Source organism: Aspergillus nomiae (assembly GCF_001204775.2).
Source record: "Aspergillus nomiae NRRL 13137 chromosome Unknown contig00352, whole genome shotgun sequence".
Taxonomy (NCBI): domain Eukaryota; kingdom Fungi; phylum Ascomycota; class Eurotiomycetes; order Eurotiales; family Aspergillaceae; genus Aspergillus; species Aspergillus nomiae.
The window spans coordinates 725-26,286 of NW_015378407.1; the positions used below are offsets into that span (position 1 = coordinate 725).

The 25,562-nt window shown below is 50.8% G+C and overlaps 9 protein-coding genes across 9 annotated transcripts; 7 read left to right on the top strand and 2 right to left on the bottom strand.

Moving 5' to 3' along the window:
- Positions 1 to 651: 651 nt before the first annotated feature.
- On the top strand, positions 652 to 1,690 carry ANOM_009847 (TIM-barrel enzyme family protein; the record flags this gene model as incomplete). The annotated part of the gene is made up of 3 exons (XM_015555103.1): positions 652 to 739; positions 811 to 956; positions 1,085 to 1,690. The coding sequence occupies 3 exons, from the start codon at positions 652 to 654 to the stop codon at positions 1,688 to 1,690; spliced, it is 840 nt and encodes a 279-aa protein (XP_015403291.1).
- A 1,749-nt stretch (positions 1,691 to 3,439) lies between these two features.
- Positions 3,440 to 4,919, top strand: ANOM_009848 (uncharacterized protein; the record flags this gene model as incomplete). Its single annotated transcript, XM_015555104.1, has 3 exons — positions 3,440 to 3,529; positions 3,577 to 4,052; positions 4,106 to 4,919. The coding sequence occupies 3 exons, from the start codon at positions 3,440 to 3,442 to the stop codon at positions 4,917 to 4,919; spliced, it is 1,380 nt and encodes a 459-aa protein (XP_015403293.1).
- Positions 4,920 to 8,135: 3,216 nt separating this feature from the next.
- On the top strand, positions 8,136 to 10,658 carry ANOM_009849 (beta-glucosidase G; the record flags this gene model as incomplete). Its single annotated transcript, XM_015555105.1, has 2 exons — positions 8,136 to 8,310; positions 8,371 to 10,658. 2 exons carry the CDS (start codon positions 8,136 to 8,138, stop codon positions 10,656 to 10,658), a joined length of 2,463 nt encoding a protein of 820 aa, XP_015403292.1.
- Positions 10,659 to 11,319: 661 nt separating this feature from the next.
- ANOM_009850 (SDR family NAD(P)-dependent oxidoreductase) lies at positions 11,320 to 12,259 on the top strand (the record flags this gene model as incomplete). Its single annotated transcript, XM_015555106.1, has 2 exons — positions 11,320 to 11,371; positions 11,427 to 12,259. 2 exons carry the CDS (start codon positions 11,320 to 11,322, stop codon positions 12,257 to 12,259), a joined length of 885 nt encoding a protein of 294 aa, XP_015403290.1.
- Positions 12,260 to 12,447: 188 nt separating this feature from the next.
- ANOM_009851 (uncharacterized protein) lies at positions 12,448 to 13,278 on the top strand. The gene is made up of 2 exons (XM_015555107.1): positions 12,448 to 12,797; positions 12,863 to 13,278. Exons 1-2 carry the CDS (start codon positions 12,550 to 12,552, stop codon positions 13,197 to 13,199), a joined length of 585 nt encoding a protein of 194 aa, XP_015403289.1. The 5' UTR covers positions 12,448 to 12,549; the 3' UTR covers positions 13,200 to 13,278.
- Positions 13,239 to 15,507, bottom strand: ANOM_009852 (C2H2-type zinc finger protein; the record flags this gene model as incomplete). Its single annotated transcript, XM_015555108.1, has 6 exons — positions 13,239 to 13,649; positions 13,698 to 13,760; positions 13,808 to 13,835; positions 13,894 to 13,970; positions 14,017 to 14,157; positions 14,208 to 15,507. The coding sequence occupies 6 exons, from the start codon at positions 15,505 to 15,507 to the stop codon at positions 13,549 to 13,551; spliced, it is 1,710 nt and encodes a 569-aa protein (XP_015403288.1). The 3' UTR covers positions 13,239 to 13,548.
- Positions 15,508 to 16,928: 1,421 nt separating this feature from the next.
- Positions 16,929 to 17,397, top strand: ANOM_009853 (uncharacterized protein; the record flags this gene model as incomplete). Its single annotated transcript, XM_015555109.1, has 3 exons — positions 16,929 to 17,040; positions 17,106 to 17,158; positions 17,236 to 17,397. 3 exons carry the CDS (start codon positions 16,929 to 16,931, stop codon positions 17,395 to 17,397), a joined length of 327 nt encoding a protein of 108 aa, XP_015403287.1.
- A 290-nt stretch (positions 17,398 to 17,687) lies between these two features.
- Positions 17,688 to 21,536, bottom strand: ANOM_009854 (DEAD/DEAH box RNA helicase; the record flags this gene model as incomplete). Its single annotated transcript, XM_015555110.1, has 4 exons — positions 21,355 to 21,536; positions 20,480 to 21,299; positions 18,035 to 20,422; positions 17,688 to 17,962 (listed from the first exon to the last, which is right to left on the bottom strand). Exons 1-4 carry the CDS (start codon positions 21,496 to 21,498, stop codon positions 17,688 to 17,690), a joined length of 3,627 nt encoding a protein of 1,208 aa, XP_015403286.1. The 5' UTR covers positions 21,499 to 21,536.
- Positions 21,537 to 22,002: 466 nt separating this feature from the next.
- ANOM_009855 (HMG-box domain-containing protein) lies at positions 22,003 to 23,101 on the top strand (the record flags this gene model as incomplete). The annotated part of the gene is made up of 3 exons (XM_015555111.1): positions 22,003 to 22,575; positions 22,635 to 22,937; positions 23,000 to 23,101. The coding sequence occupies 3 exons, from the start codon at positions 22,003 to 22,005 to the stop codon at positions 23,099 to 23,101; spliced, it is 978 nt and encodes a 325-aa protein (XP_015403285.1).
- Between the last annotated feature and the right edge of the window lie 2,461 nt (positions 23,102 to 25,562).

The following is a 25,562-nucleotide window of genomic DNA, read 5'->3' on the forward strand; positions in this document are numbered from 1 at the left end:
GAGCGAGGACAAGTGCCATATATCTTCTCCTAGTACTTTTATAGTAGATAGATGGCGCATGCCACAGGTGCTCATGTTCCGTGGGTCTGAGATTCTGATTCTGACTTGCCATCTGGATACAGTTCTGGACAGCTGTTCCCCTTGTCGACCAGACTTTTTGAACATTGAGGCTGTAAAGATATAGTCAGAAAGTATCCAAATATCTATGAGACTTCTACGGATGCTACCGCTGTTTGCAACGATATCCAATATGTACATTTCAAGAACATTACGCTGTAAATATATATCCCCCATCATAACCCTCTCCGAACAAGCTAGATTAAATTCAAGTCCCAAATCAAACTATCAGACTGCCCTTCATGACCCCAATAACACAAGTCCTTTATGAACCGTATATATTTTTATTTACAAGGTTCGTTGGTATACAGTACATTTGTACGTAGTGCAAAACATCGATAAGATAGGATTGAAAAAAACATGACGTCGCAACGAAGGTGGGGTTGAGAATGAGTTGTTTATTTAGCGTCACCATCAGACTACAATCAATTCCCTCCTCTTCCTCTCTAACAAACCAGCATTGGCCTCCCTCACAGACACCTCGAACCCAGAAAACAACACTATAAATTTCTCAAGACAGCCAAACCAAACAGAATGCCCCGCCCAACCACCCGGCAAGAAGTGCTCGACCGTCTCCACAAAACCATCGCGGACGGGAAGATCATTGTCGGCGCTGGCGCAGGTAATCAATTCTTCTGATATTCTAAGTAGAACTATATAGATTGCCACTATGCTAATAGACTAAATCTGCAGGGATTGGCCTAACCGCCAAGTTCATCGAAAAAGGTGGTGCCGACCTCATCCTTGTCTATAACTCGGGTCGGTTCCGCATGGCCGGACGAGGATCGCTGGCGGGGATGATGCCCTATTCTGATGCCAATCAGGTCGTTGTTGAAATGGTACTATCTTTTATTTATATATACCTTTTGCAAATTATATATACACACCATTACATACCCATCTTTTACTGGGTCCCAACAATAAGCACTACACAATATCGACACTACTAACGCAATGAATATGAAAGGCCTCCGAAGTCCTCCCCATCGTCGAAAACACCCCCGTTCTTGCCGGCGTCTGCGGCACCGACCCCTTCCGCGACATGCGCACGTTCCTCGCCGAACTTCGCCGGCTCGGCTTCATCGGCGTCCAGAACTTCCCAACGGTAGGCCTCATCGACGGCAAGTTCCGCCAGAACCTCGAGGAAACCGGCATGGGCTACGACCGGGAGGTGGAGATGATTCGGATCGCGCACGAGATGGACCTCGTGACGACGCCGTACGCCTTTACCGTGGATGAAGGCGAGCGCATGGCGCGCGCCGGCGCCGACATCATCGTTGTCCACGTGGGGTTGACCACGTCCGGGACGATCGGTGCGCAGACGGCGCTGTCCTTGGATGACTGCGTGACCGTGATCCAGGAGATTCGGGATGCGGTTGTTAAGGTTAATCCGGAGGTTATCGTGCTGTGTCATGGGGGACCATTGGCCGGGCCGAAGGATGCGGAGTATGTGTTGAAGAGGACCAAGGGTGTGCATGGGTTTTATGGTGCGAGTAGTATGGAGAGGTTGCCGGTGGAGATGGCCATCCAGGAGAATGCGGCGGCGTTTAAGAAGTTGCAGGTTAATGTTTAGTATGTCTTTTTTTGGTCTTGTTGTATGAGTCTCCCTCACAGATATGATTATTGGAGGGTTGCGAGACAAGCACAAGCCTTTTCACACTTCCCAATACGGTATGCCCCGTGGAGTCTCGGATGAACATCCTCTTTGATATATAGAAATTGTTGAGATTAGTCAAATATCACCCTGACTAACTATCGGCTGTACCCAAATGCGGAGAACGTGGTATGTGTTTGCAGATCGCGGTCAGTTTCTGATTCTGATTTGTTCGTAGCCTCGCCCGATGATTCGGCTCGTATCGCAAGTAACCGGCCAGTTCTGGACAGTTCATGAAGTGATATTCCTTATTATGATCACCTCTGCTCCTGGTTTGCCTCACTGGCCTCGTTTTTCCATGCATAATTTTCCCCACTTGCACCTCTGGGTCTGTGTCATCCAATGACATGTATTACATCGATGGAGACCTCCACCTCCAGATAGTATCGTTGTCTGTCCTTGAAAATGGAATCCCATCGTCAAAAGAGAGCACATTCATCTTTTACATTACGGGAAGCGTTGAACGAATTCTACAGTGCCAGTAACCAAAAATGCAAGGGCGTTACCGCAAAGGCGAACGATGTGTTGCTGCTGGCGTCCAAGGCCTGTAGCCAGCAATCCAGCTTTTTAGTAAAGGCAGGGCCCTGCCTGCATTCGATGGAATATTTCGCTTCTTTTCTCGACACTGGCCTCACCCCCCATGAACAGCAGCCCTCGGCTTTAGTCTGGGGGTGTTTGAAGCACTTGCTGACAGTGGGTACAACGTTTCTTCACTCTAGGTGAATTCTGAGCTGATGTAAGTCCAGGCGGCTTCAAGGTGGCAGACATGTTCCACAGTATAGGGGACTTCGGTGACCCGAAGATACGAGGGTGCTCCATCTCTATTTTTACCACCCCTCGCGTTCATCAGAAGATTCCGCTCCTCTACGCGAGGACATTACTATGCTGTGCGCGTGCAATGCAAGCGATGTCTCGGAAGCGGGAACGTTTTCGCTCGTTGATACCAGAGAGCTTGATCAAGCCCTTCGACTTTCGGTACGATGTTTCTTTGTCGAAGTTTCAACAACATCGAGATGAGTTCCTGGCAGAGGCACATCAAGTTAGGTTTATGCAGCGCGCTGAGTCTATATTTCGCGGAATCGACGAGGACGCTCTGGTCCGGTGTAGTTCGCCTTCTTCTTCTTTCAATTTTGGGCTGGACAGAGATAGGACCGTGAGGACGATGGAAGAGAAATTGATAAAACCAATGTGGTGATCTTGGCGCTTTTGTGTGCGATCGATACCTAGTTTATTTGTTGTATTCCATAGCAGAATTGGTGGTTGATGTTGGCCAGAGAGTACCCTTGACCTGTTGGAACCTTCATGGAACAACATATGTACATTTGGGCACCCCGGGCTATGCCGAGGTCTATCCATGGACCACGTTGACCCTAACGTTGCTGAACCAGCCCCTAAGCGCGCCCCCGCCTGAGTGTGATGCACAGGGTCCAAACGTTATGCACGGTCCAACCCGAGAGAACCCCGCATTTCTCTATGTCAGGGTAATATAATAGTGTTTTGAATGGCTTCACTTGAAAAGTCAAGTGGGGTGGAACTCACCCCGGAAATTACGTTACTAGAGCACGGAGATGATATCAAAAGAGGCATGGCATGCGGCTGTGCTCTAAACCGCATTGTTGGAGTCAGCCTTGCGGGGCACAGATACTACCGCGGATTTCTGTAATTTAAATGCTCGAGCTACTGAAGCAGATCGGCCGTATCACGCACGTCCTTTCCTGCTGCGTCGAATTCTGTCTAGCTGCTTCTTCCAAGCCCAAGGTGAACCAGTTCCGCAAGTCAGACTGAATGCTACTAACTGCTGCAAGTTCCAATGCTGGGTCGAGGGCCTCATGATGTCCGGGATAGAAATAGTAGGCGTGGTTGCAGCAGCCCTTCAAGTTGCTGAGCTTGGCTCTCGTGTGTCTGTGAAGCTTTGCACCCTCTGTCACAGGACGAGACATGCGGATACGGTCATCAATGGTCTCTCGAAAGAGGTTGCGCTGACCTGCAACGTCATGCGTCAGCTGGGTGACAGCCTCAAGGAAGACAAAGATGCGCATTTGTACTCTGCAGAGGCGTGTAGCACCGCGGAGACGGTGCTGGACGAATGCCAGAAGGTTTTCGACGAGATAAACGAGATAATCGACGTTTCGACCAGGTCGAGCTTCCGCCGAATTGCGTTCGTGCTTGCGGAAGCTCGGCGGGACTCTAACCTGACGGTGCTGAGAAGTAACCTGGAGAAGATGAAGTCGACAATGCTCCTGATGCTCAATGTCATCATATATGCCGGACAACTTCGCAGGTAAGGCTGGCCGTTGCCCTATTCTTGTTTCACTTGCTGAGTGACCGCGGCAGACGAGAAAAAGGTCGAGCGCTTCTTGCGCAGCGCAAACTAATCACTACGCTTGTAGAAGAAGATAACGCAAATGAGGAGAGGTACGATCGGCTTGGCAGAGCCGTACAGCAGTGCGACGAACTTCAAGGATATTATCATGTGGTAAAGGCCATATTGCATGATATTGATGCAGCGCAGGACTGCCTTCAAAAGTACCGCTATCGCAGAATCCGGAATGGCATAGTGAATGTGCATATTGCTGAAAAGCTAGTTCTAAGTCGAAGGTACGGAGATAAGGTCTCCCAGTACTTCCAAGACCCATTCTTCGACTTGATATCAAATGATCCCCCCGGTATCAGCACACCTTCTAGAGCTCCGTCTTATCCAACTACCACAGACGGTAGGAGAATGAATGGTCAAGTGCGGCAGTATACCCCCAATATACCCACAACTGCCCTACCTGCTCAATCATATGTCCCGATAGTGCCTCCCCCACCCCGATTCCCACCAGGTACAGGATATGGGCCCTCCAATGTGACGACCTCTGCACACCAGAGCATTGGATATGAGGCATGGCGGAAAGAATCGCTCAAATGGATACCTCCACCTCCACCTCCACCTCCACCTCTACTTGCAGAGCGACTTCGACCTCCAGGGCCCCAGACGAGAAGCGCAACCTGGGTCCTCAAGGTGGTACTTTCGGTGGGAGCTATGGAATACCAGAGTTCAACTCGCATACTGCCCTTACGAATGAAAGCCGGGGGTGCGCACCAACGGGAGAGAGACAGCGACCACCAAACTATCAACCACAAGGCTACTACCCTCCTCGTGTAGCTTCATCTAACGATAATAATAATAACCGGTATTCCCCAAACCTGTCGCTAGCTACACGTCATGATGCGCAACAAGGAACTCAGGTTGGTCAGGAACCATCGTCCACTGCAGACTTAATATATAAGTTCCCGCGGTACAACAGCTCGGGCCCTGCTATAGATGGAGAGGGTTATGAATCAGATAAGCAAGATAACTTGCGTCTATCGCCACAAGAGACGCATGTCCGTCATCCCAGCGGCGACAATCCGTCATCCGACTCTTCCCAAGGCAAATTCCTTCCTTTTTGGAGAAAGAAGAAGAAAGAAGCAGACCCTACTTATCCACCGCCCGTAGAGGAATTTCTGGAGTCGCCAACCAGCCCAGTGAACATATGGCCAAACAGTTCTCCCCATATGTACGGGGGACCAAATTCCACCGATGTTGATTTGTCACTATGCGACGGTCCCCGAAATGCATTCGTTTCAAACGGCAAGCAGCTCTCCCCTCGGTCTGAATCCATGGATAAGGGGAAGAAGTGGGCACTGTTTACCTTGAACGGATTGGACTATCGTCCAGTTGATATCACGGATATAGACTCTGCCCAGACGCTGCGCGCCTCAATCTGCCAAAGTATCGGTATCCGTAGCCCTAATACTGTCGAGATATTCCTGACGGAGCCGGGGCAATCGGAGCATAACGAGCGGCTGAGTGATGTCAGTCTGGCGTCTGTCAAGAGAAAGAAAGCATATACTGGTGGTTCACTAAAGTTGCTTGTGTGTGACTCATCGATGCGCAATAACACACGTTGTGCACCGTCAAACTTCGCGGGTCATGGGATATCAGCCCCAGACGCGCTTTCCGCATCGTCACCAACGGCAGCTCAACACAACCTTACGGGGACAAAACCGGAAGAAGCCAATGACTGGCGTGCACACTCACCAGTGACACCTTTCTCCTCGCAGATAGCTACATCTAGGCGAGGCCGGGATGTATCGCAGGATCCAGCCAAATCATCATCCGTGGACGTCGTGGGTGACCAGTCTGATCAGGACGAGCTCGCCTCAGATGATCTCCTATATAGGGCTCAAGAACATCAACGTATCTTCGAGCGGAAACAACGGAACTATCGCAGAAAAAGGCCTCCCCCTCTCCTTTCAGACACTGATTACAGGCGAAGTGGCGTTATTGATTTCTGTTCTCCTCGAATATCACCTGAAGAAGATAACATAGGACCCTCTGTCGATGCACTACCTCAACGTAGGGCTCCACCCGCCCCTAGCGCATCATCGACCCTAAGGAAGGTCAATTCTCTCAAGGAGAAGTACAGGAGATCAGGGGGTCAACCCGGTCTAGGCGGCAATATGACAAGCGCAACTGGCGAGCCATCGACATCTGATGACGATAAAACGGAGGCTGTTTGGAAAGGCCCGGATTTTGACTTTGCAGGTAAGTGTCTCGCCTTTTATTGCGTCGCTGCGGTGTCTAATAACATTGTTAAGAAATGCCAGTACAATCAAAGCCACAAGAAGATTCCGAGGACGACTCGGAAGATGGCCTTTTTGCAGTACCATTAACTGATAGCCAGACTCCAACGACGGACAGAGGCTGTGATTCAGACGTCCAAACCCGGGAAAGCACACCTAGAAAACCGTACCTCGCTGTTGATACGGAGTCAGGGTTAAAAGAGGAGTTGATTGACCGCCTCACACTGTATGTCCCCGTATCCTCCTTCTAAGAGGGCGTTTTGCTAAGTGCATCAGGGAATCATCGGACCTACCTACTCCCCTTACCCAAGATCCACCCTGCGAAGTAGATCCAGAACGTGAATTCTTGGATGCGGAGCTTGACACCGAATATAAAGAGCGCTCTAGGGACGGACGAAAATCTCTCAACGAGACATCTCATAACTTGGAGAAATACTTATTGCGCTGGACGACACTCACGGTGGATGAACTGGCGATAGCGTGAGTGTAGTAGAATGCGAATAGCCGCATTTACACAATTGATCCAAACATCTATCTATCGCGTTTATACTTGATATCGCTTCATTGTCAAATGAAGTGCCTTTGTATTTTAATCTAATTTATTAGGGTCAAGTCCTTAGAACCTTTATTTATGGAGTTGAACCAGTTTTAGCGTAATTAAGACTATATACTACTCAACACAGTGGCAAGACAGAAGACATATATTCACCACAAACAGAGCGAGAATCGTATTATGCACAACCACCGCCGTGCAGACCAACCACTAGCAGAGCTACTAGTAGTTCAACAAAAGAACCCGAGGACGGCTACACCGGTACTTGGACGCGCACATCTCCGTGCACTACAAGTTCGGCTTCGGCTACATTTAATTCCTCACAGACCAAACCCGATGGATGCCCGTCCATGGTTCAACAAGCCAATTGTGAATTGGCAAGACCAAGCATTTATTGGCTCCCTACTGTCAGACACGATGATTGGATGGTCTGAAGACAAGCATGACAAGCATTTCCACACTTTCCCAACACGGCATTCTTTAGCGCTGCCCCGTGGAGTCCCGGATATGACGATGGGCAGAACTGTGGAGGAGGAATGGGAAAGTGTGGGGTTGTTTACCCGAAGTTGTCCCGGGGTAGGGCCTGTGTCACAATATGAGCATTCCTTTGTCGATTTGTTTTAAAGGGTAGCTTTACAGAATTGTTGATGACTAGGGATTCGTCGATGATATATAGCGGTGTCTATGTAACGGGGTACAATGAACATGATGACTGCTCGGTATACCGACGAAGCTCGCAGGAACTGACTCCCTGTTTGTGGTAACCGAGATGTCGGTGACTCGCCGATGTCAAGCCATTTTCAGGCTCCTCTATCGGCCGGCAACGAAGCCGTCTTACCCGATCCACCACTCCGGGGATGTAATCGGACGTCCGACTATACCGTCATGTAGTCAGTACCGGGAAATTTATGAACTACTTGGCTGTGGGGTGGCTCGCCGCTCGGCTGACGCCCGTACTGGACATGCTAGTGTAACCGGTTATAATTCATGGCATACCATTAGTTGCTAGTCACTCTTGAAGTCACTCATACTCGGCTCCCAGCAACATAACACCCCACGAGTGGATCTTTGAGTCCTCCGGGGCCCTCTGGGGTATCTCCGGGGTGGGATGTTCGAAGAAATACCTCAAATAAAGACATTTAAGAGAGAACCCATGTCCTTCTGAGTCTTGACTGAATCCAAGAACCTCGACATCCCGTCATGTTGTCACCACAAACTCTGTTTGGAGTGTTGGTGCTTCTCTCGGCTCCTTCGGTGGTAGCCGATACCTGTCAGGCACCAATTAACCACCCAGGGGAGCCTTTCAGTTATGTTCAGCCCCTTAACACCACTATCCTGAGTCCTTATGGTCACTATCCACCTGTGTATCCTTCACGTAAGTACCTTGATCAATTGCATAGGTTAGAGCTGTCGACTCTGACCTGACACTAAACAGCAAACACTACCGGCAATGGTGGCTGGGAAACAGCTTTGGTGAAGGCCAAAAACTGGGTAAACAAGCTCACGCTGGAAGAGAAAGCCTGGATGGCAACAGGCCAGCCCGGTCCCTGCGTTGGCAACGTTCTCCCTATTCCACGTCTCAATTTCAGCGGCATCTGCCTCCAGAATGGCCCTCAATGCGTGCAGCAGGGAGATTACTCCAGTGTCTTCGTCAGCAGCGTTTCAGCCGCCGCAAGCTGGGACCGCAAGTTGCTGTATGACAGAGCGTATGCATTGGCGGAGGAGCACAAAGCAAAAGGTTCCCATGTCATCTTGGGCCCCATCGGAGGACCTCTGGGCCGCAGTCCCTATGATGGTCGTACCTGGGAGGGCTTCGCTGCTGACCCTTACCTCACCGGAGTCTGCATGGAGGAGACGATCAACGGTATGCAAGATGCGGGTGTGCAAGCAAATGCAAAGCATTTCATTGCCAACGAGCAAGAGACGCAGCGCAACCCCACATATGCTCCGGATGCCAACGAGACCACCTATATTCAGGACTCCGTCTCTGCCAACATCGATGACCGTACTCTGCACGAGATCTATATGTGGCCGTTCGCAAACGCCGTTCGTGCCCGGGTGGCTAGTGCCATGTGCTCGTACAACCGGCTGAATGGCTCTCACTCGTGTCAGAACTCCTATCTTCTCAACCACCTTCTTAAGGGCGAGCTTGGCTTCCAGGGATATGTCATGTCTGACTGGGGCGCGACCCACAGTGGGGTAGCATCTATTGAAAGTGGAATGGACATGACCATGCCCGGCGGATTCACCCTCTATGGTGAGCTTTGGACCGAGGGATCCTTTTTCGGCAAGAACCTCACTCAAGCTGTGCAAAATGGCACTGTTCCAATGTCCCGTCTGGACGACATGATCGTGCGCATCATGACTCCTTATTTCTGGCTTGGCCAAGAGAAGGATTACCCAAGCGTGGACGCTTCCGTCGGCCCTCTCAATGTCGACTCAGCCCCCGACACCTGGCTGTATGACTGGAAGTTCACCGGTGCCACCAACCGTGACGTTCGGGCAAACCACAGCGCCATGATTCGCGAGCATGGAGCCCAGTCGACGGTTCTGCTCAAGAATGAACGCAACGCGTTGCCCCTCCGCAAGCCCCGTAACATTGTGGTCGCCGGAAACGACGCCGGCCCTCTCACGCAAGGTCCCAACCTTTCGGGCGACTTCGAGTATGGTGTCCTCGCAGGCTCCTCAGGCTCTGGTTCCTGCAGGTTTTCATACCTGTCAACTCCTCTTGACGCTATCAATGCTCGGGCCCGCAAGGATGGCTCCCTGGTCCAGTCCTATCTGAACAACACCCTGCTCGCCACGACAGCACTGACCTCCCCTCTATGGATCCCCCAGCAGCCCGACGTCTGCCTTGTCTTCCTCAAGTCCTTCTCCGCGGAAGGCGAAGATCGGACCTCGTTGGAGCTCGACTGGAACGGAAACGCCGTCGTGGAGGCCGTTGCCACCCACTGCAACAACACCATTGTGATCACCAACTCCGGCGGCGCCAACGTCATGCCCTTCGCCGACCATCCCAATGTCACCGCCATCCTGGCCCAGCACTACGCCGGCGAGGAGACCGGAAACGCCATTGCGGACGTCCTCTACGGCGACGTGAACCCCTCAGCCAAACTGCCCTACGTGATCGCCTACAACGAGTCGGACTACAACGCGCCCTTGACCACAGCCGTGCAGACCAACGGGACCTACGACTGGCAGAGCTGGTTCGACGAAGAGCTCGAGGTCGGGTACCGGTATTTTGACGCGCACAACATCTCCGTGCGTTACGAGTTCGGCTTCGGCCTGAGCTACACTACCTTCGACCTGAAAGACCTCAAACCTAAGGGCTCTGTCGCTGCTGCCAATCTGACCGCTCTCCCGGCTAAGCGGCCCACCGAGCCAGGCGGTAACCCCGCGCTCTGGGAAACGGTCTACACCCTGGAAGCCGAAGTGTCCAATACCGGAAATATTGATGGTTTCGCCGTCCCCCAGCTGTACGTTCAATTCCCTCCTTCCACGCCGGCTGGGACCCCGCCAAGCCAGCTGCGTGGATTCGACAAGATCTGGCTCGAGGCTGGTGAGACCAAGACCGTCTCGTTTGACTTGATGCGTCGGGATGTCAGTTACTGGGATGTCGTTGCCCAGGACTGGCGTGTTCCGGCTGGGGCTTTCACCTTCAAGGCTGGGTTTAGCAGCCGGGATTTCCGCGCGAGCAGTGTTGCGACGCTGGTCAAGGCATGATTATGATTATGACAAGACGTTATGGTTTTTGATCGATTTTGTAGGGGTCTTAAAAGGGTACTTGGAATGCGTGGAAGGGTTAATTGGAAGAGGAATGACATCTTTTTTGCAGATGTAGATAGAAATACTCGCAGGCTTTTAGGGCTGGATGTTGTATCGATACGCCTATCCGACTGAGACTATGTTAATTTTGATGCATCTGAGAATTGAATGACTTACCACACAAGCTTTCTCTAACATCCTCCTCACGGTCAAGATTTCAGCACCGCAATTCCACTGTTAGTTTGGTTCTCAGTCGGATCATGCTGTGGTGAAGATGTACAGTATAGAACAATGTGACGATAAGATAACGACGTACCACCGGAACCCAAAAGGGTAAATTTCCGACGGTGGAGATACTGAATGCCACCACGATCCACAGAAACCCTTCAAGGACCCATTGCGCGGGCAAATCGGTAGGAAGCGGATAAATAGATTTTGTATTTAAACGGTGAGGTACTGGGTATGCGATCTGGACTATATAAACCAGACTCGTCGTGTCTGGCGCGTGATCCAAAGTATTAAAAGTTTGTATCTATAGTCTATATCTGGGGAACTTGCGTCTACATCTACAGACACCTAGACAAGTACACACCTACCTCTACAAAACACAACACACATAATGTCCAGACCCCTAGAAGGCAAATTCGGCATCGTCACCGGCGGTTCGCGGGGTAAGCTCCAAGTCCCTATAACCCACCCACCCCTCGCTCAACTAACGAAACCCAGGAATCGGCGAAGCGATCGCGCGCAACCTCGCCTCGAAAGGCTGCTCCCTACTACTCAACTATACGTCCGCGAGCTCCCAATCGCGGACCGAGAACCTCTGCACGGAGCTCGCAAGCCAACACTCCATAAAATGCGTCTGTGTGCAGGCCGACCTGTTCCACACCGAAGAAGCAACCGCCACGATCCTCCAGGCCGCTAAGGACAACTTCACGGCGGGGGGCTCCCTCCAAGTCGACATCCTAATCAACAACGCGGGCGTGAGCAAGGACCGCTTCCTCAACGACGAGGAGAAGGGCCCCATGGACCGCGAGTACTTCAACTGGCATTACACCATTAATGTGCTGGCGCCGTTGCTGCTGACGCAGGCGGTGGCGCCGTTCTTGCCTACGGATCGCAGCGGGCGCATTGTCAATATCTCCAGCGTGTCGAGTAGCATCGGGTTCACGGGCCAGACGGTGTATGGGGGCACGAAGGCGGCGTTGGAGGCGATGACGCGCACTTGGGCGAGGGAGTTGGCGGATCGGGCGACGGTCAATGCGGTGAACCCGGGGCCGGTGATTGGGGATATGTATTTTGCTACTGGGGAGGCATTTTGGCAGCAGATGCAAGGGTTTATGGATAATACGCCGTTGAGTAAGGTGGTGGAGGGCGATGAGAAGATGAACAGCTTGACGGATGAGCAGCGGTATCTGATTAAGGAGAAGATGGGCGGTAGACGGCCGGCCTTTACTAGTGAGATTGCGGGGGTGGTGGGGATGTTGTGTACGCAGGATGGGCTGTGGTGTACGGGGAGTGTGGTGTGTGCCAATGGGGGCATGAAAATGGGTCTCTGATTTATGTTTGATGTTTCTTATGAGCAATTGGTATAGAATTAGAGTGTTTGGTTTCGTTTCGTTTGGTTTGGTTAATAAGTGTATATGTATTCATGTCCTGAAAGTAGGGCAAGGAATGCACATGAATACATTAGTCAAGTACCGACGTCATCCCTCGGACATTCCATCACCCCATTCATCTCCAACTCTTCTCCAGTCTCTACTGCAATTCAACCATCCCCATCGACTCAATTCCATCTCAACAGCAGAAAACGCAACTCTCTAACTGAGAAAGCAAGAAGACACCAACAATGCCTCCCCTGCGCACATCCTCCCTCCGTCTCCTCCGCCCTTCGCGGGCCATCGCCCCAACTCCCATCCGCAACCTCCGACCACTATCAACATGGCTTCCAAAACACCTTTCACCAGTCAAGATCACTACAACCAAGCCTCCCTCGCTTTCCCCCCCCCAATTCCCAACACAAACAAGATGGCGGTCAACTCAAACCTCCAGCGGCAAAAGCCAAGCTGACTTGATGGTCGAAGAACTCCAAGAGCTGTATACCCCCTCCCCTAATCCCATCTCCAGTCTTAAATAGAACGTCATACTAATTCAGACAAAAGCTACGAAACTGCTAAAGACGAATTCGAAATTGCAACCGACAGCACAAACGGCACAACCATCTACGCGGCCTCGGACCGGGAGTCGGCGCGCGACGCATTGAATCAGCTGAGCGCGGTGTTTGCGCTCTATACGACCGAGATGCCCTCGTATGACGAGTCGCAGCAGCCACAGCAGCCGCAGCCGGATGATTCTGGAAGTCAGATTGTATCGACGTATTTTGATCCTGCGGATATCAAGCCTGAGGTCCGCGCGGAGGTGAAGAGGAGGGTTGGGCAGCGGCTGAGGGAGTTGGAGAATGCGGTGGAGGCATTGGAGGAAAGGGCTAAGGATGATTAATTGCTAATTTAGTTGGTGGGTTTAATTTGGGAGGTAATAGATGGTAGATTGTTGCCAATGGTCGACGGCGACAACGTGATATTGCATTGTTGCCATTATTCCGTGAGATGCTTTTCCTCTGCTGATATAGCAAATGCATACTATACATGGCTTGTAACATAGGCGAATCGTCATCTGACAGCTCGTTAATCATCATATATCCAACCTAGGTATCTCATTTTCCGTTCCGCGAATAGTCCTGAATGTAATGTAAATCCGACCACTAGATATATATTCCAACTCCGGTCGCGCCATTCTCCGTGACTGTAGGGTGTAAAATAGGTATAATAGGGCCCGAGAACTCCAAACTCTAAACGATGGGGAAAGAGAGTGTAAACTGGTCCGAAACAGGTGACATCATGGTCGAACTGTCGTGTTTGTGGGTCGATTTCATGTGTCGCTTGAGTTGGTCTGCCATGGTCAGCATGGGGAAGGCCAGTAGGTGTTCAAGGCACTTACCAGGTCGAGTAAAGCTCTTGGTGCATCCTGGGTAAATGCATTTGTGTTTCCGTTCACCATGTGCTGTATCTGTTAGTATCGCAGCGGGCAACAAATGGACTGTAACATACTTAAGCGGTGGCTAGACATGTTTGATGACTGCAGGAATTATGTCAGTATTAGCATGCCTTACGTGGTGGATAGACTAGGCACTCACATCACCGGTCTGGAAGTTACAGCCGGGAAAGGTACACTTGAAAGGTTTCTCCCCAGTGTGCGTCCGTGAATGGGTTTCTATTCAGTTAGCACGAGTCATCTCACACCGTATAACTGTACATACTCAGTTCACTGCTGTCTGTGAAAGCCTTCCCGCATTCAGAGCACTTGTAGGGCTTCTCCCCCCGGTGGCTTCGTTCATGGCGTTCCAACGTTGCCTGTCGAGCGAAGAATTTGCCACAGACCGAGCATTTGAAATTCTTGTCTTCCTGGTATGTCAGTCACTGCCCGTGATGAGGGTGGGTGAGGACTTACAGTTGCTATGGGTCAGGAAATGGCCTTGTAATTTCGACTTCTGTGAGAAGGGTTCATCCGGACGGTGGCAGCCCTCCCAGCAGCAGTAATATCCGGTTCCCTTGGCGCCATTGATGGTTGACATATGTTGCGCGATCAGATGCTCCTGAAGAGTACAGGAATCAGAGAATTCTGCTCCGCAAATGGTCTTCACTCCACTTGACGTAGTGGTCCACTTGCAAATATGCACTTCGTTCTCGGTCGGGGTAATCGGGCTTGTCAGCACCGACGGTGTCCCGCCTTCCAGAGGGGGAGGGGTATCGCCCGGGCTGGATATCAATTGCGAGCTCACGCTGGACCGGGACTGGCGGGAGTATGGCGAATAATGTCCGTACGGATGCACATGAGCATGCGTGTGCGTGCGACATCGGTGGTGCGTGCGGCAAGGACCCCTCGGGGGGTTACTGTGGATATGTACCGGACTTTTCATGAGGTCGTTAAGATTAACATTAGGCGGGATATGGAAACAGGCGAATGAATTAGAATTAGCGTCGGGATTCGGTTTGTTAACATGGTCGCAGTTCGTGTTTTCGTGTACATGAAAGTTGTGACAGGCAGAAAGGTCAGGACACATTCCCAACATGTGGAATACATCTGCCGGATTAACGCCGTTCTGAACCGGGAACGGTTGGTGCATCATGTTGCCGTGAGCATCTTTAGAAGAGTCATGGAAATGAAAGTGAGGGAAACTGTGCGAGTGGCAATGGGCGACTGGGATGGAATGCTGAGGGAAGAGGGAGTCCATAGAGGCCTGAGGAGCCACCATCTCCGGAGTGACATTGCCCGTTGTTTTGGGTAGTTGTTCTCCTTGCGATTGTCCAACTGTGCATGCCGAAAGTAGCTCGTTGGATTCCAAATTAATGGGGCCTGCTAGCCCTAGAAGAGACTCAAGGGTATGGTCGGCAACAGTTGCATCGTTACCACTGTGACCAAAGCAATGTTCATCAAAGCAAAGAGCCTCGGCGTTCTCGCAGTGCGTATCGTCACAGCCATCATCGCAGTGGGTGTCCGCGCATGCGGTGTCATCGCACTCCACGAGCCCGTCACAAACCGAAGGACAAGTGATGGAGCAGTCGTCCATGTCGCAGCAGGCGTCGTCGACATGGCAGTGATCGAGCGAGGCGTCGTGCCCCTCGCCTGAGCAATCCCACTGAGATGTAGCGGGGGCATCAGACTGGCTCTCCGGTTCTTTCCCGTCTATATGAAAGGACTCCCAATGACACTCGAGGCAGTAATCGTCTTTTTTAGTGTGAGAAGCCATGGTGCACGGCAAACCCAACCGACGTCACTTGACGTCCGGACAGTTTTCTGGTACCCGGTAGAGAGATTAGACCGTTTGATTTGAATCCAGGAACAGAGTTCACGAAGGGTCAAACGCGAGTGCCACCCGGAGAGAAAGGAAGAGAAGAGTGAGGCGGGGAAATCACTCGGGGGTATAGGGTCCTTGTCCTTGAGCACTCCAGACTTCGCAAACGTTAGCCCACATCGCCACCACGCGATCGAGCAGAAGGTATAGCACATACCAATAAGAAAGATCGCAATCTTTGCCAGTTGCAGTATCCGCGGGATATAACCGAGATTGTCAACCAGGTTCAACCAGCCATGCACAGTGCGTCACGATCGCCTGGAATGGCCGGTGCAATTGGAAGCGAAAAAAACTGACCGCCTGGGGCATGAGGGACCAGAGGGGGCGAGGACCTTGGGAGCGTTCTGAGATGTATAAAATGAAGAGATCTTCAGTATAGAGTTATGATTCGCCTTGCGGTGATTCTATCACACATAAGTTTCAGTCACCAAATCCAGACGGCGGTTGAGGACCTTGGGAGAAAAGCGGCCGTGAGTACCCTGCGGGTTAGGGCGTCATTGCCCGCCTACCCTCGGCGAATGAGCGTGCCCAGATTTGCGAAGTTTCTGTTATCTGAAAACCAAGTTTTTCAGGCATTCGAAAAAAAGGTTTGCTGCGTATGTCTAGAGTAGGATAAGTAGTCTGTGACTGCCTCATTAGGTCAAGTGTGAGGGGGGTGAAGAAGAAAAAAAGGAAAAGAAAAAGCAAAACGCAAACGCAAATGAAAAGGCAGATTGCCTGTAAAATCAGGCTCCTCCTTGCTTTCCCACTTCCCCTGGCACCACTTTTTTCCCAGAACGGAACCCACTGATGTTCGTCGATGGTCTTATGAAACGCCGTATATCCATGGATCCATTGAACAAAGATAAGCTCGTAATAGACGACATACTGCCAGAAATAATCCTCCTCGTTCCAATAACAATTTTGGTACTCCGTAATAATGTTCTATATTAATTGATATGGGAGGATCGAGCCCCGGTCTACGTCCGTATCGGAGTTCAGATGAATGCGAATACCATGCGGGCCCCAAACCACGTGCACCCGCCGTTCTTACTCCAGATCGTCGTCCCCGAACGGTAGGCTACAACCTTATGACTTCTTATCTCCGTACATTCTTCAATCTCAACGGCTCGATCAACCTTCAATCGCATTACCCCACAACTAAATCTACCCAATCTGACATATCAATCACATCGATCGAGCCTACCAGCTCTGTTGGAACCCGTCACACAGCGAGACACATACACCGCATGGCCGATCACCACCACTAAACCCAATCAATCCTTCCCGTCCTCTCACCAATCCACCTAACTCCAAAGACAAACCAAACCAGAGAAATGGGAAACATTTGCTCCCGCTCCAAAAACCAACCCGAGGCCTTTTCCAGCCCCGGTCGCGTCTTGGGCTCCGCCAATCCTCCCCCCGGAGCAACAGGGAAATCCAGCTCCGGTCCGCGCGCCCGCTCCCCGCAAAGGCCAGTACGGGGAGGACCCTGGGCGGCGCGGGGGCTCCAGGGGTGGGCGCGGATACCGCTGATGCGCGGACGAATGCAGCGATTGCGGCCCAGGTGAGTTTACTTCTTCCTTTCCAGGAAAACTGTATTGTGTCGCGGTGCGAGATTATGTGCTAATGCGGGATGTATAGAAACGGGCCGAGTCTACTACGGCGGGCAACAAGGGCAAGTTAGGGTCAAAGTTGGCAGCTCAAAAGGCCCAGACACAGGCACAGACGTTAGGTCAGGCTAGTCGGGATGAAAGGGCTGCCAGGGATGCGGATAATGCTGCTTCGGCTAGAAGGTGGGAGTGATGGATGCATAGGTTACTTGGTTGCAGCTTGATTCTGGTCCGAGAATCGCCGGTGTCTGACTCTTTTTGTTTTTGTTTTTTTCTGCGTTTGGAGTTTGGCAGTTAGTGAGCGTTTGGATTGACTACAGTGATCTTTAGCGTGTCGTGGCTTTATTGTGGGCACGGGTACAGAGTACCCGTCGAGGAATTTGACTATGATACCCAAGCTTATAACAGAGAGTACGATTCGTTCCACAAGAATAAGATTCTGTATGTTCGGGATATGATACAGCTATATGTATGCGCTGATGCTTAAAGCACATTATAACGTCCTCCAACCGGAGCCCTTGCGTCGCTATCCGCAGCGGCGATGGTTCCCTCCTTGAGTAACCGCATCAACTCGCGCATGGCGTTCGTCACAGACAACTCAGTTTCACCCTCAACAAGGATATACAGTTTGGGGTTCTCTCCGGGACCTGGCTCCTTGCCAGTGGCATAGAAACTACCTTTCGTGGTAATGGATGTCCCTGTGGCTTCGAGAATCTTAGCCACGTTCGTACGATTAGTGACTGCCCACCGAGCTTTCTCTGTTGTGTGAGACCATATTAGTAGCTGGATTAGACTCGACGATAAAAGTCAATAGCAGGGGACAAACTTACGGGGAAAGTCATTGATCTCAAGCGTAGCATGGAAAGCTCCGGCATCAGGACCGCGGTTATCGATGGGCACTCCAGACCTCATCACACCAGCACGACTCAAACGAGCGTGAATATCAGCAACTGCCGAGCCCACCTTGTCCAGTGGGTTCTTCGAACCATTGGCCTCCTTTTCAGTCTTGTGCACGGTGATCTTGCCGTCCAGATCAATACCCTTGGGAACGCCAGGTAGGCTTGGCGCAGCGGCGGATTGAACCGATGAGAGAGCCTTGTTGAACCGTTCTTCGGCCTGTTCATTCTTCTCATCCTTTTCTTCCTCTTCTTCGCCTTCGTCGCCTGTCTTATAGGTCTTGCGCTCACGCATACGAGCAGCATCTCGCTCCTGATCAAGGCGTTCCAGACCCTTTCCACCAAACCCAGACGCACTGGCCTTTTCTTTACCTGCTTTGACCTTCTCTAAGAAGGAGTCAACCATCTTTTGCACAGGCTCCGGCACAGACTGTCCGCTCTGCTTCAACGCCTTAGCAATATCAACAGAGTACCGCTCCTGGTCTTCTGTCAGGAACGTAACCGCCGTACCAGTATTACCAGCTCGGCCAGTTCGTCCAGCACGGTGCACATAGTCTTCGAGGTGGTTCGGCGCATCATAGTTCACCACGAGTTTGAGTTGTTTCACATCCAAACCACGGGCCGCAACGGATGTGGCAATCAAAACCGGGAAGATACCTGCTTTAAAGTCTTCGATGGTGGAGTCACGGTCAATCTGATCCTTACCTCCATGAATGGACATGCAAGGATAACCCTTACGCATCAACTCACGAAGTAGTGTATCGGCGCCCTCCTGACGTTCAACGAAGATCAACGCCCGTGCGTCTTCATTTTCATCGCTAGAGTACAGGTTACCCAGAAGCTCAAGAAGCCGGATGAACTTCTTGTCCTCACTCCGCACTTCCACTATCTGTGTGATCTCAGGCGCAACAACGCTTCTACCGCCAACCACGATTTCAACGGGCTTGTTCAAGGTCTTACGAGCCAGTGCTTCCATATTGCGCGGGAAGGTAGCAGAGAACAAGACAGTCTGTTTATCAGGTCGGACGTTGGCCAAGATCTTCATGACTTGGGGCTCAAAACCCATATCGAACATGCGATCAGCTTCGTCCAAGACCACATATGTGACCCGGCGCAAGTTTGTAACTCTACCAGCATTCGCTGCTAGCAAATCAATCATACGCCCGGGTGTGCAGACAATAATCTCCGCGCCACGCTTTAGGTCAGCAATTTGGTCTTTGATCGGAGCGCCACCGTAGGCACAAACTGCACGAAGATTCAGGGCTTTTAAGAACGGTTTACAATCTTTATGAATCTGAGTTGCCAGTTCACGAGTCGGTGTCATTATGAGACCAACAGGGCCTTCCATGTTCTCCAACGGACGCTGATCCTTGATATGCCGAAACATAGGGATCAAAAATGCAATCGTTTTACCCGAACCAGTCTTCGCTACACCGATCACATCACGGCCAGACATAATAGCAGGGATGGCTTGCGCTTGGATCGAAGTGGGTGCAGTATAGCCCAGTCTATCGATCACGTCCAGGGTTTGCACACCCAAACCACACTGAGACCATTTCGATACTGGCCTTGGAACCTCCACACCGCGGACTTTAATGCCGTCAAGCTCCAACCGCAGACTAGCAGCCTCTTCCTCGGACATCGCTGCCAAGTCAGAAGGCTCAGTGTAAAACTTCTTGCGAAAAGGCTCGTATTCCACCTTCTTGTGATCAACAGTTGGGATATCCTTCTTCTTTTTGGCCTTGTTAGCAATAGCAAGGAAATCATCTGCATCGCCGTCACCAACAGCGGTCATGTCCATATCATTCTCGTCTCCAAAGAGAGCCTCGGGCTGTTGTGCTTTGGCTTTCGCGAACTTGGCGCCAATCGTCTTTTTCGGAGGGGCAGACTCCGCTAATTCAGACATGAAGGCATCGAGGGGATCCACTTCTTCCTCTTCTTGTGCGTCCACTTCCATCTTGTCGGGCGCTTGTTGATTCGACGCATCGCCCATCTGTACGTCGCCATTTGATTGAGAATCACGGGCCTCATTCTGTAGTCGCTCTTCTCTCCTCTCTGCAGCCGCCCGTGCGGCGGCTGCATTTTCCTCCTCAGTATCACCATCCTGCATGTCGACGTCATCGTCGTCTTCTACTGTCACATCATCTTCCTTATTAGCGTCTTTGGTGTCATCCAACGGAGGAGTCGGCAATCGCTCCAACTTTCGCCGAGTGGATTCTTCTTCGCCAAAACCTAGAGTCTTCGTCGCTGACGCTTTCTCAGTATCTGTGGCCTGCTTGGTTCCAAAACCGAACTTCCCCACGTTTCCCTTTACTTTCAAAGCTGCAGATGTCGTGTTAGTGGATTCTAAGTTAGAATGAGCAAAAGGCTGAGACATACACGAAGCTTTGCTTGTAGAAGCAGGAGGTTTGTTAGCTTGAACCTGTGTCTTTGTGGAAGGGAAGGTAGCAGATGTCTTAGCGGACGGCGGAACAGCAATATCATCCCCCAGCACAGACTTCACAGCTGGCGCCGGTGCGGCATTCTTTGCAATCGCCTTCGGGTCAAACTTTCCAGCATACGCGGCTGGGGCAGCATCAATGGGCGTCGCGGGAGACTGGGGGGACCCAACAGCTGGTGATAAACCTGACTTTCTGTCGATCTCTTCCAAGATGCTTCTGGTCCCACCAGCTGCGGCCGCTTCTCGCTGTTTGCGTTCCTTCTCGGCGGCTTGCTTTTGCTTCCAAGCTTCGAGCTTGGCCAGCCTTTCGGCTCGCTTTTCGTCTTCTGTCGGACCAGTATTGGCCGCTGGCGTCGAAGGCTTCGATGTCTGTGGAATGAAACGGTTGATAAGAACCCGGCTATGGAATTGAAGGGGACCATATGCGCTTACCTCTCGAGACCTGGGAACGGAATCTCTGGCCCGCTCCCGGCTATCATCCCGTCTAGACTTGTGTTTCAAGTCAGCAGAATCATCTGTCCGTCTCCGAGCCCTGTCGCGGGAGTCATCTCGCCTGCTTCGAAAGTCTCTATCGCGACTCCTGCGACGGTAATCCCGATCATCATCTCTATCTCTTGACCGACGTCGATCGCGGGAACGATCCCGTCGACTTGGTCTGTACGTATCTTCATCACGGTAATCGGCGCGTCTGTCTAGCGAGCGGTCACGTCTACGATATGAATCACGGTCACGTTCACGTTCACGGTCACGGAATCGCTTCTGAGGGTAGAGATTAGAAAGATAAGGATAGCGTTGGAGCATTAAATTGACATACCTCAGGGCTGCGAGATCTTCGGTAGCTCCGCCCATCGTCTCGTCTACTCCTCTCATATCGATCATCATCTCTGCGACTCCGTCTGGACGAAGAATATGTGCTGCCTACAGGTGATGGTGAGCGAGTATCCCCGTGGCGACCCATTGTTGCAGGCCAGCGATGAGTGAGTATTACTGAAGCTCAAAGGAATTCGAGTACGCGAAGTAAATATCAGAGCAATTATCACCCTTCCATTAAAAGCAAGGCTCTGTTGTTATAGAATCAGTAAAGGTCGGATTGAGCGCGGTGGCGAGGTTTGGCGGCTTCCGAAGCGCGGAGATATGGTTCTCCATCTATGCTTTTTTCAGGTGTACCTTATCCTCAACCCAAAAGTCCGTCCTATCTATCACGTGAAGTGATAGCTGGTAGCACGTAGCTACGATCACGTGTGTGTACCTTCCTATTTCGGGTTACCCCCCAAGCTACCACTGACGCGACTCCAACCTCCCGCATTCGTCTTAGAGCTCTGGCAGCTTAGGTCCCTGCAGCAGAAACTCCTACTGTCTTGGAGCTTGTGCTCTCCTGTCTTTGTTTAGTAGCACTTACATGCTACACTGTTGGCTCTATTCCCAATTGCAGTTAGTTAGTTTCCTCGCATTGTTTTGAATCATGCCTTTGAATCTAGCTCGGCGTGGAGGAGCCATCCTCCGGAACCTGCATCTTAGCGATGCATTCTCTCGTCCTATCCATGTAGCTGTTTCCCAGAGTCACATCAGGCGCATTTCCTTGATTACGCGCGGTAAGACTTTGCGCCCAATTTCCAGGGCACCTTCGGCGACCAGCGTGCTCTCGCAGCGCCTACTTAAGACCTACGCGACCACGACTGAGAGCAAGAGCGAGAAGACAAAACCTGCCAAAACCACCAAGGGCGAAAAGGGGACCAAGAAAACAAAGACCAAGAAGAGCTCAACGAAGCCCAAACCCAAACCGAAGCCAAGAAAGCCATTGACGGAGGAGCAAAAGGAGGCCAGGAAGGAGGCCAGGAAGGCACAGAAGCTCAAGGATCATATTAAGGCCCTCAAAGTTACTGCGCTGCAGGCACCAAAGAAACTGCCAGAACGCGTGGCTAATTTGATCATTATGCAAAAGCTTCAAGAAACACTGAAGACACACAAGACCCCGCAAGAGGCATTTAAAGCTGCTAGTGAGCTTGGTAGGACAATCAGTGAGGAAGAGCGAGAGGTTCGTCTGGCACTCCAATAGATTGTGGCTGTGTATAAATCACTGACTACATATGACAGCGCCTCAATGCGATTGCAGAGTCCAACAGAAACGCTAATGAAGCTGCATACGACCAATGGATCAAATCCCACACACCACTTCAGATCAAGGAAGCAAATCTCGCACGTAACAGATTGACAAAACTCACGAAAAAGAAGTATCCCCCTCTTCGCGATGACCGATTGGTTAAGCGTCCTTCCTCTTCTTATGTCTTCTTCTACCTTGAACGCACCGGTCAGGGCGACTTCAAGCACATGACCGTCAAGGACATTGGTGCACGGGTCGCAGAGGAATGGAAAGGCTTGACGGAATCGGAGAAAGAGGTACACCTGCCACTGCCTTGTAAAGATGATACACCTACGTGGACGAGGCTAACATAGACCAGAAATACTACAAGCTTCACCTCGCCGACAGAGAACGTTATGACCGCCAGTACCAAGAGGTATACGGCGAGGAGGCACCTAAGCTGCGAAAGTCCCCCGAGTAAGAGTTTATAGAAGTAAAGTTCGTAAACTTTTGCTTTAGCCTAAGGGACTGCGGCGATCTTTGAATCTGGATGAGTGATTGGAGATGACCGATTTCTCTGGTGAATTCGATTGGTGTGCCTTCCTACCATCATCCTTCTTTCGTCTGTTTGTGTCTCAGGTGTTCAAGGTTTTTTGGTTACCTTGTATTCTATTTTAAGTTGTGATGTGCTGAGTTCAAGTGTTGCTACCAATATCATTATACCACGAATTGCAGGTCAGTTCTCACTCATGCTCGTACGCTGCTGTGTTTGTTTCAATCCAGGACCTCTCCGCTCTGGTCAGTTCATCAACAGAGTTCAGATTGAATATTGTAGTAGACAATGTCGCCTCTATAATCCAAAGGCCAAGACAAGTTCAAGAAGACGATGACGTTGCACAAGCAGAGCTGTTCCTGGTGTTGGATTCGATTCTGCATATGCAGTGATAGACGGAGGTTCGATACTCCCTGGTCACTTGCATTTATCATCATACTATGTAACACAGCAGATTATTCATGACGGATCACTGTAGTAGATGGAACAGCTGCATTGGACACGGTGGTCCTTTGGCCGACATGCAAGTAGGTTTATCTCCGGTCCATGTAGGGTCTAGACGACTTTGATTACGAGAGGGAGCAAGTTTGGCGTGTATTGTTGGGGCTGCAGTCGGGTATACGTGGGAGATATATAATCTGCATTCCGCGGGTTTCTACCCCATCTGTTTACTGAATCGGGAAGGGGATGGGTCCTACTGATTTGTTTATATTAGACTCTTACAGACAGATACCCGTGAGTCATAGAGGTTCTGCATGAATTATGGGCCAGAGAGATGCATAACTCCGAGGATATTCATGAGTCACTCGCTGGCAATGGGTATTGAGGGACATGATGTATGTACATGTACGTCCTATGACGCTGCCAAGAGGGACGAAAACACATGCGGTAAGGCACCGTCTCCCGACGAGGACTAAGGCACCAATCTACGGATACGGTTAGCGTCGTCTGTCATGGGATTCCTTTGAGTATCAGAAATGAGTATGGAGTCAGGCACTCGGGCGAAGCGCGATAGCCTGCAGTAGAGTTTGACAACTGTCAAAACTAAAAGAAGTAACGACGGATCACCCTGCCTCAGAACCGGCAATCCTTCATCAGGAGACGTAAGACGAAAATGGGGGGAAAGGGCTCCATCGTGAACGTGCGTTCTCATAGGCTCACGGTGGATCTTCGCCTTTGTTGCGGTGAAGAAAACCGATAGCGGTAGAATCTTTCGCTCGAAGTACCTCAACGCTTTTCTCCTCCTTACCCGAGGTTCTCGCTGCTTTTCGAAGACTGTACGGAATTTGGTCTCCTGCTGCCCGAAGACCTTTGGCTCCATAATTGTGCAGTGGTTGTTTCACAGGTGAGCGATTGTTAGTAAATCTCCTCCATTGTTTTGATCGTTGGTCCCTGGTTGTTGCCTCGTAGCCTGAGTCCAATTTACTCAGTTTTAGCAGTTTTAGTATGGTGCTACACTTGACTCAGTAAGGGTAGTTTCTCTTAGTAGTCTCTTTTACTACGTCTTCAATGCGAGGTCATAACACGTTTGAATTACCTTTTTTTTTTTCTTTTTTTTGAGAATTGTTTGCTGCAGGATATTGGGATTTCTATATTCCCTTCCATCTACATCTTTGACCGGGACCAATCACAGAATTGGTATAACAGTTCCTCCTCCTACCAGGGAATAAGGTAGAGGAGTTCCTGTGCAATCCTCCAACCTCCCCGAGGTGAACCACGGAACCGATCATCTCTACTTTTAGCTTCCTTGGACCGGAACACTAGGGACTGATCTGTTGTTCCCTTGGGAACCCCACTTTAATGGGACAACAAACGCTCTATCCGAAGGTACGCCGTATGTATGTACGATGCAATGGGAGTGACTCGACCTGCTTAATGTACATATCCTACTGACCATTAAGGCATAAAAGAAACATATATACCTAATCTAGATCGCACTTGAGTGTCAGCGCTTTCACCACCATTTGTTGTTCGTTGTACACCAGTGTCCATTATATCCGCCGAGAAGGAGGGGTGGAATCTTTATCGATAGGACCGTCGACTCACATTCCCCCGGTCTCTGCGCGCAATCCTACCGCGTGTGTAAGTGGCCTGTGCCTGCGTGACTTCTCACCTTGCATCCTTTTTTCCTTTGCTCCTTGTTCACTAGCTGGTCTATGACTGAAAATATTTGCGAATTTTAATGCTCCAAATTCAGTTAGAGGCTTTCTTGACCACTTGGACTCGGTTTGGTTGGCTCATCCGCCCAGCCACCGTTTTACTATCTGACCCGTCGGGGATCAAAGATACTATCGCATACAATTCTTCCGTACCACGCAGATCAACGCGCAACACAGGTTATTATTTCAAGGTAATAAAGTATAATCTTAAAATTAACAGAGAAAAATTT